This window comes from Gymnodraco acuticeps, unplaced genomic scaffold, assembly GCF_902827175.1.
Source record: "Gymnodraco acuticeps unplaced genomic scaffold, fGymAcu1.1, whole genome shotgun sequence".
NCBI lineage: Eukaryota > Metazoa > Chordata > Actinopteri > Perciformes > Bathydraconidae > Gymnodraco > Gymnodraco acuticeps.
In genome coordinates, this window is record NW_022990165.1 from 913,336 (window position 1) to 933,187 (window position 19,852).

The 19,852-nt window shown below is 40.8% G+C and overlaps 1 protein-coding gene across 1 annotated transcript; it reads right to left on the minus strand.

Moving 5' to 3' along the window:
• Nucleotides 1-3,530: 3,530 nt before the first annotated feature.
• Nucleotides 3,531-19,834, minus strand: tap2t (transporter associated with antigen processing, subunit type t, teleost specific). Its single transcript, XM_034217524.1, has 12 exons — nucleotides 19,597-19,834; nucleotides 15,895-16,429; nucleotides 15,117-15,231; nucleotides 14,898-15,028; nucleotides 13,744-13,949; nucleotides 11,507-11,704; nucleotides 10,253-10,381; nucleotides 9,968-10,159; nucleotides 9,711-9,884; nucleotides 8,316-8,475; nucleotides 7,572-7,708; nucleotides 3,531-4,666 (listed from the first exon to the last, which is right to left on the minus strand). The coding sequence occupies exons 2-12, from the start codon at nucleotides 16,397-16,399 to the stop codon at nucleotides 4,481-4,483; spliced, it is 2,133 nt and encodes a 710-aa protein (XP_034073415.1). The 5' UTR covers nucleotides 16,400-16,429; nucleotides 19,597-19,834; the 3' UTR covers nucleotides 3,531-4,480.
• Nucleotides 19,835-19,852: the final 18 nt, after the last annotated feature.

The following is a 19,852-nucleotide window of genomic DNA, read 5'->3' on the forward strand; positions in this document are numbered from 1 at the left end:
CATGAGCTATGTGGTTGATGATTTCGCCACAGGTTTTATTGGAGTGCAAAACCCTGCCCACGTTCAGCCCATTCAGTTTCTGTACATTCAAATCAATTGGCATGTCTGTGAATGGCCGGCTATGTTTGCCAATTTTATATGCCGTTCGAAAAACTCTGATAGTGGTGTCTAATTCAGATTTATGCATAGACTGCACTTGATGTTGAATAGTTTCACGTGAAGCAGATGTAAGGATGTCAGCAGCTTTTGCATGGGCTTGTGATTCTTTATGTTCTTTGATTTTTTTTCTCAGGCTAGCTTGTTGTTTGCCCTTGTCAACACCGAAATGAGACACTGCACACTCACCCCATTCAGTTGACAGTTTCAGTCCTTGTCCAGTGTGTATTCCCAAAGATTTGACATCTCTGCATATCCGACATCCTAGCTTCTTATCTTTAAGAAGGAGCCATGCATTGGTCTTGCAAAAATATTGCACCTGGTCCGTTGTCCAGCAGTCAGGTGCATCGCTTTGCCCGGTGTTGGTGGTGGCAGTTGCGCCAGCAGCAGCTAACGTTAGAGGCTCTGGAGGAGGCGGCGGAGCTAGTGCTAATGCTAATGCACTAGAACTTGGAGCAGGAGGATCAACCAAAGAAAGCTCCCCATCAGACACAATTTCCAACACAGGCACAGCATTCTCTGTATTTGAAGTTTCTTCCGGCGACAACCGCTGTCTTTTTGCACTTTTATTAATCCACGCTAACATTTTAGAAATGCTAATTTGTGACGTGACTTGCTTTCCTTCTCTCGGGGGCGTGCCTGCTCTGTTCTAGCACTCTACATAGCCACCCACTGGGTGGGAGTTGCACTGCATAAACACAACACACGTGCATCTAGGTATGTAAATTGTAAAGCATTAAAACATGGTTTTACTAACAATTTTCTGTATGTTGTTACTTCGGCATTATTATTATTATTATTATTTTGAAACGTGTATTACTATTAAATCACGGTCAAATAGGTTAATTTTGACATAGTCGTTTCCACCACAGTATTTACATGGAGAAGATAAGCCCCGCCCCCTCTCCAGCACGTTCTGTTTGAATGACAGGAGTAAACAGCTGACAGCCGCTGTGAAACTCCAGCGGTTAGAGCGATGAGAATGTCCGTTCGGCACCTCATGACGCATCTACTGAGTACCGGGCGGCTGTATATATATATGGATGTATAATAAGAACGGCGGGAGAGTGTTGAGTACTGGCACGGTGCATGAGTACCGGAGTACCGCCAGCATGCCGGTACTGAGCAAGAAGTGCCGGTACTCCATGGGTCAGAACCAGAAGTGCCGGTACTGCGTACCGGTGAGTACCGGCCCAATTCCAGCACTGGTCTAAACTGGTCTTCAATGGCATAAAAACGATAAAAACGATGATGTAGTTAATCCATAGATTAATATCCAATGGGGCTGTGTCCCCTTTGAAATGTTCTGATAATCTATAAGCAATAAAACTGCAATTCCGTTATCTGCTGTCCGCTCTGTGCTCCGTGCGCTCTGGGTCCTGCTGCATTTCCTGCTTCGTTACGTTGTAAACAATAAATGAAGTCGGCTGCGTAATGTACTTAAGCTGGCTGGCATTCTTTATAGTTTACGCAGGACCATATCTCTGGAATCCATTGGTCGATTCGTGTGATTTACACCTTTTTCTTAACCATCAGAACCAATAGAATCGATGGGCAGTTCCCAAATCTACGTAAACATTACCATAGCGGACGTAATAGAGAAGCAAACGAAGCATATCTGAAAGTGCAAGCCTGGACGGCAATACTTTATACCGAGTATATTGCCATAAATATGATGATTGATTATCAGTAAAAAATTATACGTGACACAAAGACATTGGATTAACCTTGAGATGCGTTTTTATTCCGTTGAACACAACTTTTGATCACAAATCAAAAAAGGTAAGACGTAATTATTGTAATATTTTTGAAACCGGATGTTGTTTACTTTCTCTTTTCTGGCTGATAGCTCCAGGAATTCGAGGTCGGACAGTGATGACATTACATGTGTGGAATCTGTGGAGTCTCAGCTTTAAATCGTATATCTTGTTTGTGCAGTTAAGATAGTAATAAGGGCATTTCTACCGTGTGTTGTGTGTAAAAAAGCGTTAGCATTAGTTAGCATTTTTTCGCTCAATGTTAATTCAAAGGCTTGGTATTACTCTTGTGTTTTTTTTAGCTAACAATTGTTCTTATTGTCAGTTAGCGGAGTTTCTTACCGTTAAAAGGGTATGAAACATTAATAGTTTCATAAATGTTAAGAAGCCCTGAGACATGTGAGAAAAAAAAAAACTGTGGGAGGGGTCCACTGGGGGGACCTTCGGGCTTAACTGGTTAAGCCTCTTCAGCCACTGTTTCACCAAGATCAAGGCAGCCCGTTTGCAGAATTCATAAAATATGTTGTCCACTGGGGAAGCAGCATCAGATGGACTGGGGGTATGGAAAAGTTGGAGGCACCCTCCTCATCCTCCATGTCAAGGTCAGAGTTGGCATTACTCTCTGCGTCCTAAAAGCCCAGCTCTACTTTGATGACGACGCTGAAGTTGGCTTCCGATTCAGAGCATCCAATTCGGCAGTTAAGGGGGAAGTTAAGAGACATTTAATTTACAGTGCTGAGCGAACAATCCTTCGTGTTTGAACCTCTTAAATCGCTGCATAGCCGACTTATTTGGACTGGATTATCCCAGAGTCTAAAGATTCTTTATAACACAGTTTGAGATTTGTGAAACCTTAATTCTATTTGTGAAAATAAAAAAAAAGGGAGATTTCAGATTTCAGACATACACTGTACCGAAAATAAATACCTCACGATGTCTATCTAATTATGAACTTGCTTTACTTTCATGGAACACATTCGGTGATAACAAACAAATGTAACAATGTAACATATTTACCAACACATGTTCTACGCCACTATACTTACATTTAAATGTGTGATGCGTCGGTTCAGCAATTCTCCGCAAGGGTTTTTGAAATTGGTCCGTGCGCAAAGCATTGTGGGGATTTGAAGGACGCGAAGTCTACCCATGTGCAGCCTCGAAATTTCCCCCAAACCAAGGACGCGGCCTCGGTGGAATTCCAAGTATGCTGGAGATTGGAACAGTCCTTCGGCGGCACTCGATGACGTAGCATCCTTGAAATATTGGCTTGGAAGCCAGAATCCTCGAGATTGAGAAACGGCCGGTGAGTGCAAAGGAGCAAAATGTATACATATTGTTGTCTTACCAGGTACCATGTCACAACGCATTAGCCTGTCTGTCAGTAGGGCTAGCAAACAGGGTTAGAAGATTGCTGGCTTAACTCTTACTACTCAGCTTCGCTAACAAATTAACGTAAACCCACATTTGGTAGGTACATCGTTACACATTAGCTGGAGAGTATACTGTCACACAGAATTGGTCAACCTAACCCGTTTCAAGGAAAATGTCAAATGAGTCAGAGTTTACAGAGTCTACAGAGTTTAGAGTAAGTCAACAAACTGCACAAACACAGTATTTAAAAAAAAAAGAAAGTTTTACAGTTCTTTATTTTAAGCAAACACAGTGGGTTACATTGAGCCTTGTAGAGTAGATTAGTACACCAAAGAAACGCTATTACCGCAGGTCAACTTGTGTATCGTAACACAGACCCAGAGCCTCTAGTCTACCTCACTAACTGACATTTTCTGAAAGTCTTCCATCTTAAAACTCAAAATATTAAGTATTACAACACTAAAAGATGTCATTGCATACCACAATCAACATAAAATGGCAAGGCACGAGAATTATCGTGATTTTTCGTACAAATATATACACATGGGATTCATGTTAATAGAAATTAGTGGACAGGAAAGTGAGCATGAGCAGCCAGTGTCAATGTGCATTTACTTCTGAGACTGGTAGCCGATACACCCATTCTTTTTTGTCAAATCCAACCTTGGTCATACAGTCATTACATTGTCCAAGTTTATTTAGTCTGCAGTAAAAGGTCTGTAGTATCTATAATGCTCTAGTCCACATTCAGAACTCGGAACTGGTAAAACAAGTAGCTTGGCTAATATTAGCTGGAGTTGAGAGTTGACTTTAAATACTACAAAAAACAAAACTGCATAAAAAACAATACTAATGTTTGCTTATTAGAGCATTCGTTTTAGTTCTTTCTGATGTGTCGGTGTGTTGAGATCAAACTGTTAAACATAATTTATACTCGTATTCTCCATTGAACATGCAGACCACACCCTTCTTCGTTACTTTTTTGACATTAATTTAGTCATTCTTTCCCTGTTTTATGTACATTTTATATCAATTTTTTGTATGAAAGGTGCTTTACAAACAAATGTCATGATCAATCATTAAATACATTTTGTACTGACATATCTTTAGAAGATAAAACATGCAGGATAAATATTCCCGCATTAAAATGTAGAAACAGTAAAAATAAATGTACTGAACTTTTCTCAGCTGGGTTAAGAGAACAGTTCCTCTTTCAAACGGTAGTAGCGCCCTTCTTTGGCCATGAGTTGTTCGTGGGTCCCTTCTTCTACTACGGCTCCCTTCTCGATGAAGATGATGTGATCTGCCTTCTCCACAGTCTTCAGCTGATGAGCCACCACCAGGACAGTCCGACCGCAGGTCAGAACCTCCTGCAGCACCTGAGACACAACCCAACAAAGGAATACCACGTTACACCTGGGAATTCCAGCATAACAGAAAGATGGCGGATAAAAGTAAATGTTGTGTTGAGGATGGGTTGCATATACATTTTTTTCTCCAATAATTTGCAATACAGTACAACAAAATTAAAAATTAAGGTAAAGCAATATGGAAGTGGATTAAGGGTCCTGAAACACCAAACTGACTTCAGAGATTTAGGGGCAACACGTCCACTTTTGTGTCGCCTCATGTGGTCTGCATCTTGGCCAAAAACTCCCATTTGAAGATTTGAATACACCGCAAAGACTTCAGCCAACAGGCAACTATTGCGTACGTTCTGCGCCTGCATGAGAAGAAATAACCCTCCTTCTCAGCAGGCGGCGGTAGTCTGTACTCTCATCAATCAAAAAGGGAAACCGGAAAACATAGGATATTAAGTAAATGAGTGGTTGTTATTCTACAGCAATTGCCCACCATTTTCAGACCACTATCATCACTTCAACATTACAGATGGCTTTGTTTTTATAACAAATATTTGTGTATTGGAATGATCAGATGTGATAATTATGTGTGTGCTCTCTCGGTTTGTTTTCCTTCCATCAGTTTATTTTCCAGTACACTGATCAGCCAATCAGAGTGATTTATTTTGATGACAGGCTTGGCTGCCAATTTAACATGTTGGAATCTTCCGTCGTGGGTTGGGGAGCCTTAAGGGGATAAGAACAATAAAAGAAAACATATCTTCTTTATCATCCAGGTTGTTTCCACATTCCAGCCCTGCCTCCAAAGTTATTAAAGCCAACTTGATGAGCAGGGAGCAGCTGTTTCAACCCGTTGGGGGGGGGGGTCCCAGCCCCATCACAGAACAGCCTCTTTATGCATGCAGAGCATAAAGATGCCTTTCTTTTTGTGGATACTCTTCATGGGCTAGTATCACATGCACTGGCCTAAGATTAGTTTGATGAAGCTCAGCGTAAGTTCAACCAGGAAGACCGTCTTTACTCATTAATTTACTATTTCTATTTCTCTCTCCTCTCAATAAGTGATCGGGGGCGTCACTCCCCAGCTAAACCAATCACTTTGCTTTATTCCCACAAGCCTATCATAGCGCTCTGCTAAACCTTTAAATCTGACAGCTGTCATTTCAGGTGACTCGACGCAACCCTCCTCCACCCCTTTTCACCTCCTGTCGCTCTGAATCCAGGGTCAAGCTAAGCCACTCCCCTTCAGACCGACCCCAACCATCCCTTCACCACCACCAGGGTCAAGCTAAGCCACTCCTCTTCAGACCGACCCCAACCATCCCTTCACCACCACCAGGGTCAAGCTAAACCACTCCTCTTCAGACCGACCCCAACCATCCATTCACCACCACCAGGGTCAAGCTAAGCCACTCCTCTTCAGACCCACCCCAACCATCCATTCACCACCACCAGGGTCAAGCTAAACCACTCCTCTTCAGACCCACCCCAACCATCCATTCACCACCACCAGGGTCAAGCTAAGCCACTCCTCTTCAGACCCACCCCAACCATCCATTCACCACCACCAGGGTCAAGCTAAACCACTCCTCTTCAGACCCACCCCAACCATCCCTTCACCACCACCAGGGTCAAGCTAAGCCACTCCTCTTCAGACCGACCCCAACCATCCCTTCACCACCACCAGGGTCAAGCTAAGCCACTCCTCTTCAGACCCACCCCAACCATCCATTCACCACCACCAGGGTCAAGCTAAACCACTCCTCTTCAGACCCACCCCAACCATCCCTTCACCACCACCAGGGTCAAGCTAAGCCACTCCTCTTCAGACCAACCCCAACCATCCCTTCACCACCACCAGGGTCAAGCTAAACCACTCCTCTTCAGACCCACCCCAACCATCCATTCACCACCACCAGGGTCAAGCTAAGCCACTCCTCTTCAGACCCACCCCAACCATCCATTCACCACCACCAGGGTCAAGCTAAACCACTCCTCTTCAGACCCACCCCAACCATCCCTTCACCACCACCAGGGTCAAGCTAAGCCACTCCTCTTCAGACCGACCCCAACCATCCCTTCACCACTACCAGGGTCAAGCTAAACCACTCCTCTTCAGAGCGACCCCAACCATCCATTCACCACCACCAGGGTCAAGCTAACCGCGCAACAGTTATAATAAACCATTTAAAACATATAATCCCAGGGTCTCTTCAAAATCTCATAAATTAAAACTAAATGAGAATCTAAGACATCAAATTGTGTTAAATAAAATAGGAAATACAATATTGTAAGTGTTTGGTAGATAATGATTGCATTTGAATATACTGAATATAAACATGAATTTAGTCAATGAGCCTCCGCAGGAGTGTAAACAGTTTGTAAAAGAGTGAGTAGAGTATAACAGTAAAGTGTTAAAGTATTATTTAAACACAAATGCATCCGACCAGTTCAAAAGAAAGGAACATCATGATGCTGGTTAATTTTTTGGGACTATGAACTCAGTTGAAAGGTCAAAATGATGAACCTGAACTTGTTCATTTGAATCTGTGTGGAATTAACTCTGAGCTAGCTCTTGTAATGAATACAATGGAAGGAACACATAGTTAGCAAAACATTACAAATAGAATAGAGAGATGGTCACAGTTATAAGTGGAATTGAACACATTTACTCAAAATGTAATTAATTTATTCTATAAAAGGGCAAGTCATCCTAAGAACCATTCAAATTAAAATAAAAACTTCAAATCTGGCCTCGCTTTGCAACACACCTTTGAGTTAGGTCTTTACATCACTAAATCAGAATTCTGAGACATGAAGTACAATTATAAGGGTGTTTGGTTTCGGAAAGTATACTCAAAAGAATATCGAGTGCTCCTGGGGTGATGGATGTCATTAGAGGTATTTATTGTATTTGACTTACAGCATGCTGCACATCAACATCCAGTTTGCTGGTGGCCTCGTCCAGTATGATGACCTGCGGCTCCCGGACCAGAGCTCTGATGATGGCCAGGCTCTGCTTCTGTCCGTCTGACAGCTTACCACCACATTCCCCTATATCTGTAGAGACCAAACACAGACTTTAGGATTATGCAGATAATACAAATGTACTTAAAAAAAATCAATATCACATCACATGCTAGGATCAGGTTAATGCTTAACTACTTTCAAATCATATATCTTGTTTTTTCCATCACACAGTGCATCTCCCAGATTTACACACTGTATTTTCTGTGTCTGTTACACAGCAGCTGTTTTCCCCCTATACATACTTAATATTTATCCTACATTGTCAATGTAAGCTAATTTGTGTTTATAAATAATAATAACATAAAAATAAAGCAGTCACATAATAAAAAAGAAAAATGAAAATCCTGTGCCCCATCATTCTGTCCTCATAATATAATGCAATTACAGTTCATAGAAATACTGATCCTGCAATAAGCGGACAATTTAAATAACAAAAATGACATAATGTATCTTAGGGGCATTAAGTTGACAAAAAACAACAACATAACAAACGCATTAGACCTATAACTCCACCCCTGATAGGATGGTATTGAAAACCAAGTAAAATTGTATATGTACTATTCAGATCTAATTGATCTGATAAAAGACTTCTATGTTAAGTGTTAAAGCTACTAAATATCTTTCCAAACTTCTGTACCTGTGTCATATTTGTTCTTGAGTTCAGAGATGAAGTGGTCTGCATTGGCCTTCTTTGCAGCTTCCTTCACCCTCTCTAAGGTGCAGTCATTCAGGCCGTACTCAATGTTGTACCTCAGAGAACCAGAAAACAGCACGGGGTTCTGGGATACCAGGGCCATCTAAATAAAAAGCATATTGACTTACAAACTATTGAAAGTAAAGTGTTGGTGGACGCACATTCACCAAATACAATATTCTCATGAATGTATAATTGAAAAGCAAAGTAAAAAAAACACTTTTTAATCTCCAAATAAATCAAACTACCTCAAATACCTTATTTGTTTTGTGTAATTAGCAGATATTACCCTGACAAAACACTGGCTCACTTAAGGTGGATTGACCTTTAAGGTGGTCCATCTTACATAATTTAAAGGTCACCTATTATGCTATATTTGCTATATCTGAAGGGTTTTGCTCAAAATACCAAACAGATCACCCATTGTAGCCATGCCTCATACCCTTCTATTTCAGCCCTGTTACAAAAGTGCTGATTCTTGGTCTGTAGCTTCAAATGTGACCCGAGCTGCTGAGGCTACGCCCCTTTCCGCATGCAAGCAGTGAGCTCTGTGAAAAGAATAGTACCTGCTCTGCCGGCAGAGACTCAGCTAAACGCTTCCGTGATTAAATGCCAAATCATGTTCCAAACCACATCAAGCATTATTTCTGAGTATGGAGCTCAAATGCTTTCACTCTCTTGCGGGTTTACCACAAGTGAGTACCTTTTTATATCTGTCTTTTTTACACATACTCTCTCCAGTACAGCATTAGCTCTGAGTGTTAGCGATGCTTGCTAATGTAAACACAGACCATATTACTTCCAAAACATGTCGCTCATTGTTTCTGATACAGCCAAGTTTCTGATAGAGGACAATAGGTTCGGTCGTGGGTGGAACGTTGCCAGGAGTTCAACGTAAAGCCAGCCCACATTTGAGTAATGTCGTCATGACCGCAGCAAATCTGGATGAGCTCCGTTGTACCCCCATTTTTAGAGATGTGGGTAAGGAGGAAAAGAGAGAGGGTTGTATTTTCTGATTCTCCTTACACACCGGGGACACATATTTATGTATAAAACACATCAAAAAGTGCATTTTGCATAATAGGTGACCTTTAAGTAACAAGCTACTCCACTGCACTTTACCCGGCATCTGGTGGTGCAATTGTTGAGTCATGTCTGACATCTAGTGGTAACATTTGGTATACCGGTCCAGCGTTCAATTTTAAACCAGTTTAAATATTTTGACACAGAACAAACTCTACAGTCTACACAAAAAAGGCAACATGTAGAAAATATAAGCATTCCCCCATAATTGATTTTCTGCAGGGATCTAGCCTCCTTTCAGTGAGACAGCAGTACCTTTTGATGGAAGTATTTGTGATTGTAATGATGCAGAGGTTGTCCGTCCAGCAGGATCTGCCCCTCTTCAGGTTCGTACAGCCTCTTCAGGAGGCTGACACAGGAAGTCTTCCCGCCTCCAGAGGGACCCACCAGAGCTGTCATCTTCCCTGGCTTAAGCTCCATAGAAACGTTCTGTGCAGAACATGTTACTCATGATCAGAACTCATGTTTAACCCCATTAGAAATGATATATGATGCTGTAGGACACACGGTACCTTCAGAGCTGGTTCCACGTCAGGAAATGAGGGATATTTGAAGGTCACATTTTGGAAAACAATTCTTCCCTCCAGCCTCTCAGGAGCTAACTCTCCCTCCTTCTTACACTTTGGTGTTCGGTCAAGATAACTGAACACTTTGGAGATGACTCCGACTGTGGACATCGTCTCTCCATAGCAATACATGATCTCCTGTGGCAAAAATAATCAACAGCAGGTATGATTTATTGAACTCAAACACATGGGAGAGATTTGGAATGGGGACATATTTTTAACTCAGCCCACCTTTAAATTGGTTGACATGGGCTTCTGGTACAGGAAGAAGGACACAAGACTTCCAATAGTGAGGTCACCTGACGATATGAGGTTGCGGGCCTGTACCAGCATGAGTATCTTTATTCCCAGACTCACCACCTACATGGAAGCAGAGAGAGGAATTACTCACATTGTACCTCCAACTAAAAGTCTTTTTTTACATTATTGGAGCAGCACATTTGTACGGAAGACAAATCCTGCCAGGAAAATATAAAAGAAGTAAAATGTGTGTATATATATGATAAAAACACGAATATCAAAAATATCAAGTCAAGATTCGACATTAATATCTCCTAGTTTCACATATATCTCATAATGTGGACATATGTTTAAGTTATTTTATAAGTTATTTTCTTAAAATGTTGACGTAGTGATATAAAAATTGTAGTTATTAATGTCACTATCTCAACATTTGGAATTTATATTTTATGTTATTACAAGAGTCAAGTCCAACATTTACTGCTGAGTCTTTCGTAGTTCTGACCTAAAATAGTGGGAGTCACCGACTCAGGAAGGAGACACGGGAAGAGCAGTAGCTTTGATGTCAAACACATGATGGTTTATTTGGAGTTAACGGCCGGAGGATTCACATCACAAGTCCAAGAGTCAGAGGTTCTGACTTCACGGTAGAGTTGCCACGTCAATTCTGGAGAGCCTCTCTCTTGCCAGCCCATCTAACTGGTTTCGCAGAGAGTAAACAACATATTTGAGGAGATAGCCTAAACAGTGTGGGAACACAGAGCTACTTGCCTCGGACACTTATGACCTCGAAGATTTTACCTTGGAGTCCACAAATACAGAGAAGGAAGTGTCCCAGTGTACCCACAACACAGACCATCTGTATCCCAGTATTGACCGGTCACAGAATGGGAACAATAACATTATTGGCTAAGCTGCCTGTGTCCTTAAAGAAGGTAAACAGACATTGAGGTTTGTCCTGTATGTTACTAATTGGCGTCTTATGATAATTATTTCCACAACAATAATCATTAACTATGTAAATAAATAAAAAAGGACTATTATTGAGTAATAATCTTCTATGACTCAAAAAGTCGAATTATTCACTAAAAATAGTATCTACTGACTATGCATAATTTTATTTATATAATAATAATACTTCATATTTTGTATTATTTTCCTGGTAGAAATGGGTCTCCATACAATGAGTTTAGACCTCAACATGTGCTCTTGCGCTCATGATCTATGAATGATGGCTGTTCCCACCCTCCGTATCAACAGGAAGACTGCGCTGTAGATTCCTGTACTTCTCTTCACGGCGCACATCACGTCCAGAGCCTCATTGTACCTCCTCAGCTCGTCTTTCTCCGCCCTGAAGCTGCGGACCGTGTGAATCCCGCTGATTGTTTGGAGAGCCAGGTCTTTGTTCTGAGCGTGGCACTCCTGGATCTGGTCTTTCAGGTCCTGTTTTACAAAGACTAATTCAGTAACACTAAAATACTAGGGCTGTCAGTCGTTTAAAATAGTTAATCGCGATTAATCGCAAATTAATCGCACATTTTTGATCCGTTTTAAATGTACCTTAGAGGAATATTTTAAAAGTTTTTAATACTCTTATCAACATATGAGTGGACAAATATGCTTTATGCTAATGTTTATTATCATTTGAACAATGACAAATATTCTCATGAATATTAAACATAACAACCTCTGAACATTACAAATATTAGCCTCAATTCAACCTGGAACCTAATACAACAAAAATGGTGTGTGTGTGTGTGTGTGTGTGTGTGTGTGTGTGTGTGTGTGTGTGTGTGTGTGTGTGTGTGTGTGTGTGTGTGTGTGAGATGGATCGTTGGAGCTATGTGCAACTCAAGGCATATGCTCGAACGGGAGCTGCCTGGACGCTGCAATCATGTTGCGCACTATCCGTGCTGAGTGTGCTGACTTATCGTACAATGTCCCACTGTCTGGCTTCCTGCATAAAGTCAAGTGCTCGGCGCAGTTGTCGGCGAAATGTCGCTCCTCTGTTTTCATTTAAGCAGCTCCTTATATCCGTTAGCGCAGCTAGCTATCACCAGATGCTAACAACAACAATGCACGTAAGGTCTCTCTCTCTCTCGCTCGGGCCACACATACACACACCCTCCCGGTCCTCCCAACAGCCAGTCGGTGCCTGCCGGTGAGCGTGGAAGTGTGGTCTGCCACAAGCGGGCAGCAGGAGCGGGGCTGTCAGCATCAGCTTGTAGATGGTATTTTAAACTCGATGCGCTCTGAAACTACGGGGCGGCCGAGGAAAAAAAATACACATGCGTTAATCGCGTTAAAATAATTAGTGGCGTTAATTTTTTTTTTGCGTTAACTTGACAGCCCTATAAAATACACATGAGCAGACAGATGTCATCATAACATCATTCAGAATCCTCTCCTCTTACAAACAAAAGCAATTTACTCTGAGCCTCTTGGGGGAAAATCAAAGGGGTGCTTCTAAATCTGGCAGAGCTTGCATTATTGCTGCTAGATTTAGCACCCAACCCTGTAACTTTGGCCAGAATGGTCAACATTTGACAAAATCCCACTGGTGTGAGTTTGAGTTATTCTCCTTTAGTTTAAGCAAACAAAAGCATTTTTTTCTGGATTGTATAAAATGGCAGGGGGGGCTTCTAAATCTGGCAGAGCTGGTTAACGATTTGGCCTCCCCCCTGTAACTTTGGACAGGATGAGGATAGTGGAAGTGGGCCACAGCCACGTGAATGTTGATTGATTGACATTTGACACAGGCAATGGTGATAGACCTCTCTTGCTTTCTACACAGCCATTGGATAAAAGACCAGTTTTAAAGGACAATTGTCAATCAAATGCGGGACATCATCTGAATTTGTAGGTCCCGGGACAAAGCAAGACTTCTGGACACTCTAACCGGATGTGTAACATGCAATATTTATTTTTCCTTACGATATTTTTTCGTCGTGTGAGGTGTACAATGGAGGAAAAAAATCTATATAAACAGAAAATGTGGCTATGTTTTAAATATAATTCTTTATGATAACCTTCCAGAGATAGTTGGATTAAATTCAATCTGATGTGTAAACTGAGAAATTCATCTTTTATAACCTATTAACTATAGCCATACTTTGAGCTGATTGGTTGGATACATTTTTTAAAGGGATTTCCCGCCCCTAAAGCAGATTTATTTGTGTCACACCATACATACAAAATCCAAGTAGTGATTAATTCAATCCCATCTGGGAATTACTCACCAAATAAGTTTGTATTAATTAGAGCTCTACTTACTGGTTGAAAAGCACTATTATACTTTGTTAAAAGCTGAGTTAAGAGCAGAAGGACCAAACTACTGATTGATTAGAAACAATGAACGTGGAAACACGAAATAACAACCAATCAAACAAAGAAACAAACCACTATGATAATGAGTAAAGAAACACTACACAGCTGTCTGTTTTCTACCATCTATTCGGAGTAATCCATCTCCTCACACCTACCTTGGACCAGGTGATGTATTTGTTCTGCAGGAAGGCCAGCAGAGGCATCTCTATACTGGTGAGCAATGTGAGCTCCCAGGACAGGCCCAACATCACTCTGAACATGAGAACGGTTTTGACTGTGCTGCGGACCAGAGCGTTGGAGTTCAGTGCGACCGTGCGGCCCATCCTGTCCACGTCAGAGTGCAGGCGGGAGGACAGACGTCCTGAGGGGGGAGGGGGGAGAAAAGAGCATGTTCAAGGATGTTTACTGGCAGCTAAATGTCTGCAGAAGTACATTAGTTCTATACTTATTGTGGAGGGAAAGTGGAAACTGTCAGATTGTTTGACTAATAAGTTATAAATAACTACTCAATGAATAAATAGTTACATGGCTTAGCTGAATACTACATTTTGTATTGATCAATAAGCGGTCTGCTTTTTTTCCAATATAGATTTTTTTCAACTTTGGGTTCATGATGGCTAAACACTCCTCAGTAAAGAAAAGAAAAACAGCGATAGAGAAGGAAAGAGGTTATAATACAGAGAGCTGGAAGACAGATAAATCAGCAGAAGAAGGCAGACAGGAAGTAAACACCAACGGGAACACAGTATGGACTTTGTTTACATAATGGTTTATAGAAAAGAAAATATGAACTGGCTTGGTCAGTTACAGAAAACTCAATCAGGGCTGCCGTCATTTTCTTTGAGTTACGTTGCTGTGGTTCCAGCTTAATGGAACCAATATGATCATTTTTCATCAATAAAACAAGTTTAAATCAATATGTAATGTCAAATTATTGTTTTAGTATCCGGTAAATAAGCAGGATTATATGCAGCAACCCGGTTATCATAGTGAAAGAAACCCTGAAAGGTTGATCAGGAGGATTCAGGGTTTGAATTACCCTAAAGGAATATTATCACTGACTTATTATCAACTGCATATACCTTTTCAGCCAACATCCGTGTCGGTCCTCACTAATGCTCCTGAGGCTAAATAGGAGAAATGTTTCCATAGTGTGTCCTCATATATTGCCATGGCTATGTAGTGTACTTTTTTGGAATAAAAGTCTAGGTGGAAAGTATATTGTGTCTACAAAAACAGATTTCTTGACCCTGTAAATCATTGCATCTCTGAAACATCCCATTAGACACGTTCACATTGTTGTTCTCACCAGGGTTGTTCTCCTCAAAGAAGTGCACCTCCTGCTGCAGCAGGGTGTGGAACAGCAGGTGCTTCAGTCTCTTGTTGAGTCTGGCCAGAGTGCACATAAATATGCCTCCTCTCATGCCGGAGAACAGAGCACTGTCAAGATGGAGACATTACAAATCATTTGGTTTATGTTTCCCATCAGTGAAATAAATCATCCATAAAAAAAGTTGAATTTCATTACCTTCCAAGCGAGACAAATGCCAGCTGTCCAATTGCATAACCAACGCTGGTTTGATGATTTTGGCCTCCTAGCATATCGATGACATTCCCCTGATATAATGGGATGTATGTATCACCTGTCAGGAAAGACAAACAACACAGATTATAAAAACATCAATAAGTTGTTTCTGTGATATATATCCTAATTTCAATAACACATTTACATTTCAATGTACTGAAACAATCTCTAAACTTTCAAATAGATAGAAACAGAAATGATATGTTTACGCAAATATCACAACTTCATTATTTTTGTCCTCTTTTTACATTTTTTAAACCCCATATTATTTAAAAAACAAAATGCTATTAGTTTTAGTCTTTTTGCAGTATTTGTTGACATTAAGAAAAAACACAATGGATTATTCTTTAGTCATTTATAGGGATGTACTTGGAAGCTTCATTCGAACAGTTTTAATAAACATTAAAATGCTGGAGAGATCCTTTTTTTAAAGACCATTCTCTATACAGCTAGCATCTTTATAGTAAGTATAAGTATAGTATTATCTTTTATAGTATTTAAAAATGTTTCCCTCTTTTTTTATTCTGATGACATCGTAAAACATGCCTTATTCAGAAACCAAAAGTAAAACAACATACATTTGTTACAGCCCCAATAGTTTCTCTGTTCTTCTGACATTTTAATTATAGAGTTATTGCAGTGTTGACAGCTACTGTAAGAAGGCATATATGCCCGTGTACCATATAAAATATACTGTAGAATATCAACGTTTCATACTTACAGACGACTCCTAAGATGAGGAAACTGAAAGCTGCAATCAAGTAAAGGGTGTCTGGTTTGAAATATTTCAGCACCCTGACAAGCAGCCGCCTGGCATCCAGGTCAATGTTGTCCTTTTTAGTCTTTGAATCACCACAGAGGCCCTCCTCCCAAACCACACAGGCCAGCAACGAGGACAAGGGGCCCAGGAGCAGCATGCTGAGGTCAGGAGATGGTCCAGTGTAAGGCTGTGAGGGGGTCGCCATGAGGATCCGTCCACTTTCAAACACAGGAGAGAGAAGGCAGAGGAGAGCCACCAACCTGCGGAGCACGCCCTCTGGCTTTCCATCAGTCAGTTTTGAAGTGAAAACATGGAGAACGGCCCACTTTGCTGCCCCAAAGGCCCACACGCCTGGCAGGCCACCCCAACTGGAGCAGCTCAGCAGCACCAGCACGGCCCACAGAGCCAGACACAGAGCCGTGTCGAACAGGAGAATGACCAATCCACATGCTGCCAATTCCTTCATTTCCCAGACTGCAAGAGGCTGAATCTGATCCTAAAAGACAACCAAAAAGTTTCTGTTATATATAGTACAATGATTGTGAAGCCAGTATATAAAAGAAACAGGTAACATTTATTCAAGAGCTGTACTTGAGTTCTGAGTTTTTTTGTACTTTCTATTTGTATCCAACTTTATAGTTTAGCAACAATACATTGTGAAACATATGCAAATATACAGAGTCTTATATATGAAGTTATGTTTATTAATGTTTCACTACTGCACTACTTTTAAGGTGTCTTATAAGTCCATGTGTGCTGGGCGTTTGACGAGGTGAAAGAAGTACTCATCTTGTACTTAAAGTGGACCTATCATGCAAAATGCACTTTTATACGTCTTTTATACATGAATATGTGTCCCCGACTCCCCGGTGTGTCAGGGAACTCACCAAGTGTCAGAAAACACAACCCTCTCTCTTTTCCTCCATACCCAAATCTCTAAAAACGGGGCTGCAACGGAGCCGATTATTATTTAAATTTTTCTGACGTCAGAAAAGGGGTGCTCCGCCTATAGGGGCAACTCTCCACCTATCAGGAGGAGACAGCCACGGCCATTGCCGTTCGAAAGCGCTGGAGACGCCGTAGTACATATGCCAGTAGGTGGCGCTGTAGTCTGCCACAAAAGCAGCGAAGAAGACTTCTCAGATTCAGCCCTTGCAAAAACAGGGCTAAAAAAGAGCAAATAGAGCGAAATGAGGCATGGCTAAAATGCATGATCTGTTTGGTATTTTGAAAAAAAAACTTCGCAGACATGTTTTATATAGGTATGGCCCTACAATATATTATTCAAATATAATATATATAATTTAACTTCAGCCCTAGGAGGCTGGTCCGCCCCCCACTTATAAAAAAATAGCACTTTATCCTTCCTATATATGCCGTGAGCTGATTAGCCTTCATTGTTGAAGGTATTCAAATATTTAAAGTTGGAATAATGTATAAACTACACAACACAAGTATAATGCACAGCAATCCATAAGATAAGTCCGATATGTTCATGAAAACTCCCCAGGAGCCAAACGTGGCCGAGTGGACTCCGGAGTTTGCTGCATGAGTTGCACTGTATGATCTGTGATGTAGTGGGCTGTCACTCAAAAGCTGAGTAGCCAATGGGGAGTCCCCCCTGAAAGTCCCGCCCACCTGGTTGATTGATTGATTGAAAAGTTTATTAACAGCTTGTATATTGGGTACAGTACAGTACAGCTCAAAACATACAATTGTTAAGGGGATGCAGACCAGAGAAAGACTTTCGTCTTGTTTACATCAGGGTCCCCCATTTCCAATTCATCATGTCATTTAAGACATATAAGACATATTTGACATACAGATGGCTTATTTACAATTTACATACAGGTGGTTTTTTACATACAGATTGCTTATTTACAATTTTCATTTTAGATTTCGTTCTAATACATCCTAACTGGACATTTAAGACATACCAAGTCTACAGATATACAGTTAGTAACAGAGTCTAAAATGCGAGTATATACATAGATGGGGGGGGGAAGCTGTCCATTGAACGACAGGTTGAGATTTGTACCATTACCGGGGCCAGTTTGCAATGCTCTCCCCCGAAGGTGCTCTTTAAGAGAGGTTTTGAAGGTAAGTATAGTTTTACTTTCTTTACAGTTGTGGGAAGAGCGTTCCACCTTGATGTGGCATAATTGCGAAACGTGTATTCCCCCTTTTTTGTGCCAAATCTGGGTTTCACATGATTTGTGGAGCTCCCTCTGGTGTTATGATGATCATGGTATTCCTTGACCTTTGGGAAGAATTTTGACATGTACATGGGTACCATAGAGGTGTAGTGGATCTTGTAGACCAGGCCCATTGCAAGTAGCTGTACTCTGTCGTCTACTCTAAGCCATCCTAGGTTGTCAAAGTGGGCAGAAGTGAGGTGGGTTCTAGATGAAAGGTCAAGCAGTAGTCTGACCAGTTTATTTTGCGATGTTTGAAGTTTTATTTTTAGCGCCTTGGAGGTGCTATGGTACCATGACGTGCAAGCATAGTCATAGTACCCTTGAATGAGTGCTCCTGCCAGAGTTTTCAGGGTGTTTTTGTTTACCAGAGAGGAGATCCGGTATAGGAATCTAGTTATTTGATTGACTTTTTTTATTACATTGGACGTTTGTGTCAAAATCTAAAACAAAAAATGAGGGAGCGCAAACGAGAAGAGCTGTAGCGAGAGCTAAAGTCTGATCATTGAGAAAGAAGCAAAAAGAACTGCAAACAAAAAGACAAGTTAAAACAAAGAAAAAATACTTATAGTTTACATGATTACACAAATGATTTGTTTGCAACTTAGTTTTATTTTTGAAATTTATTTATTTTGCTTGACTCCGTTTTTTTCTTCTTTTAAACTCATAGTTTTGCTTTATTCTGAGAAAGTGTTGCTTTATCTTTATGATACAAAACTAATCCCAAAGTTTACTGGTGTCGTTTCCTGGTTGCTGCGTGGGGTCTGCGAGACAACGAGACATCGCGAAACTCAGCCTGAACTCAGGGTTCGTGACTTTGCAGACCGTTTACATGCAGAAAAAGCTACATAACACAGAAGGGGACGGGTAATAACTGGAAAAGCATGACATGGGACCTTTAAAAATACTTAGTTAAAGTACTAGTTTCTCAAAATAGTACTTTTGTACCCTGAGTAAATGTACTTTAAACTACTTTAAACCACTGGGCGTTTGTACTGTAGGCCTATGTGTGTGTGATACAATTATAGCAATTAAGTAAACACAATGCATTTCTTATTGTACTTAAATATTAAAAGTATATAACACTCTCACAATAAACACAACATTATGTAGAAATATATGTTGTTCAGTGCCTAATTAACATTTAACCTGAGTAAAACCAGAAATATGAATTATGTTAGCTGACAGCATGCCTGCAACAATATCACCAACATGTTACTATACACCCCGTTACGTTTAGTTTAACGAACCCTCATAACTTTATGAATTCGTAACTTTTTTGTATAGTTTTTTGATGTAGTGGTGTTAATCCTGCTAGCTAGTGTTCGATAATAACTCCTAAAACACTTATTGATAAGATTATAGGGTTGCTTACGCCCTCGCTGCTGTTTGATAATACGTTTAACAAACCTGTGGCACACAATAGTCCCATATATTTCAGGTAATAAGGTGTATTTGTAGGACTTACCGTGTGTTTCCCCTCACAGAGTCCCCATTTAGCTAACTGCTATAGGCTACTTTTAGTTTCACTTTCAGATGGGTGACGTATGCTTCATCAGTACCGTCTCCGGACACGTCGTCTCCGTTCTCATGAAACAAGGCGACATTACACGACATAGCGCATAGAATCATAGCCTTATCTTCAGTTTTACGCTTTCATGTGTACTTCCTTTAACCAAGGATGTATAAAGACAAGAGAATAGTCGATGAGTAGCAGCCGTTAC

Excerpts from the sequence above, each read along its gene's own strand:
- tap2t (XM_034217524.1), bottom strand. The coding sequence starts at position 16,399 with ATGAAGGAATTGGCAGCATGTGGATTGGTCATTCTCCTGTTCGACACG. Across the intron at positions 11,705-13,743 it reads AATACATCACCTGGTCCAAG|GACCTGAAAGACCAGATCCA; the intron begins GTAGGTGTGAGG and ends TTTGTAAAACAG. Across the intron at positions 10,382-11,506 it reads TCTTCCTGTTGATACGGAGG|GTGGTGAGTCTGGGAATAAA; the intron begins GTGGGAACAGCC and ends GCTTCCATGTAG.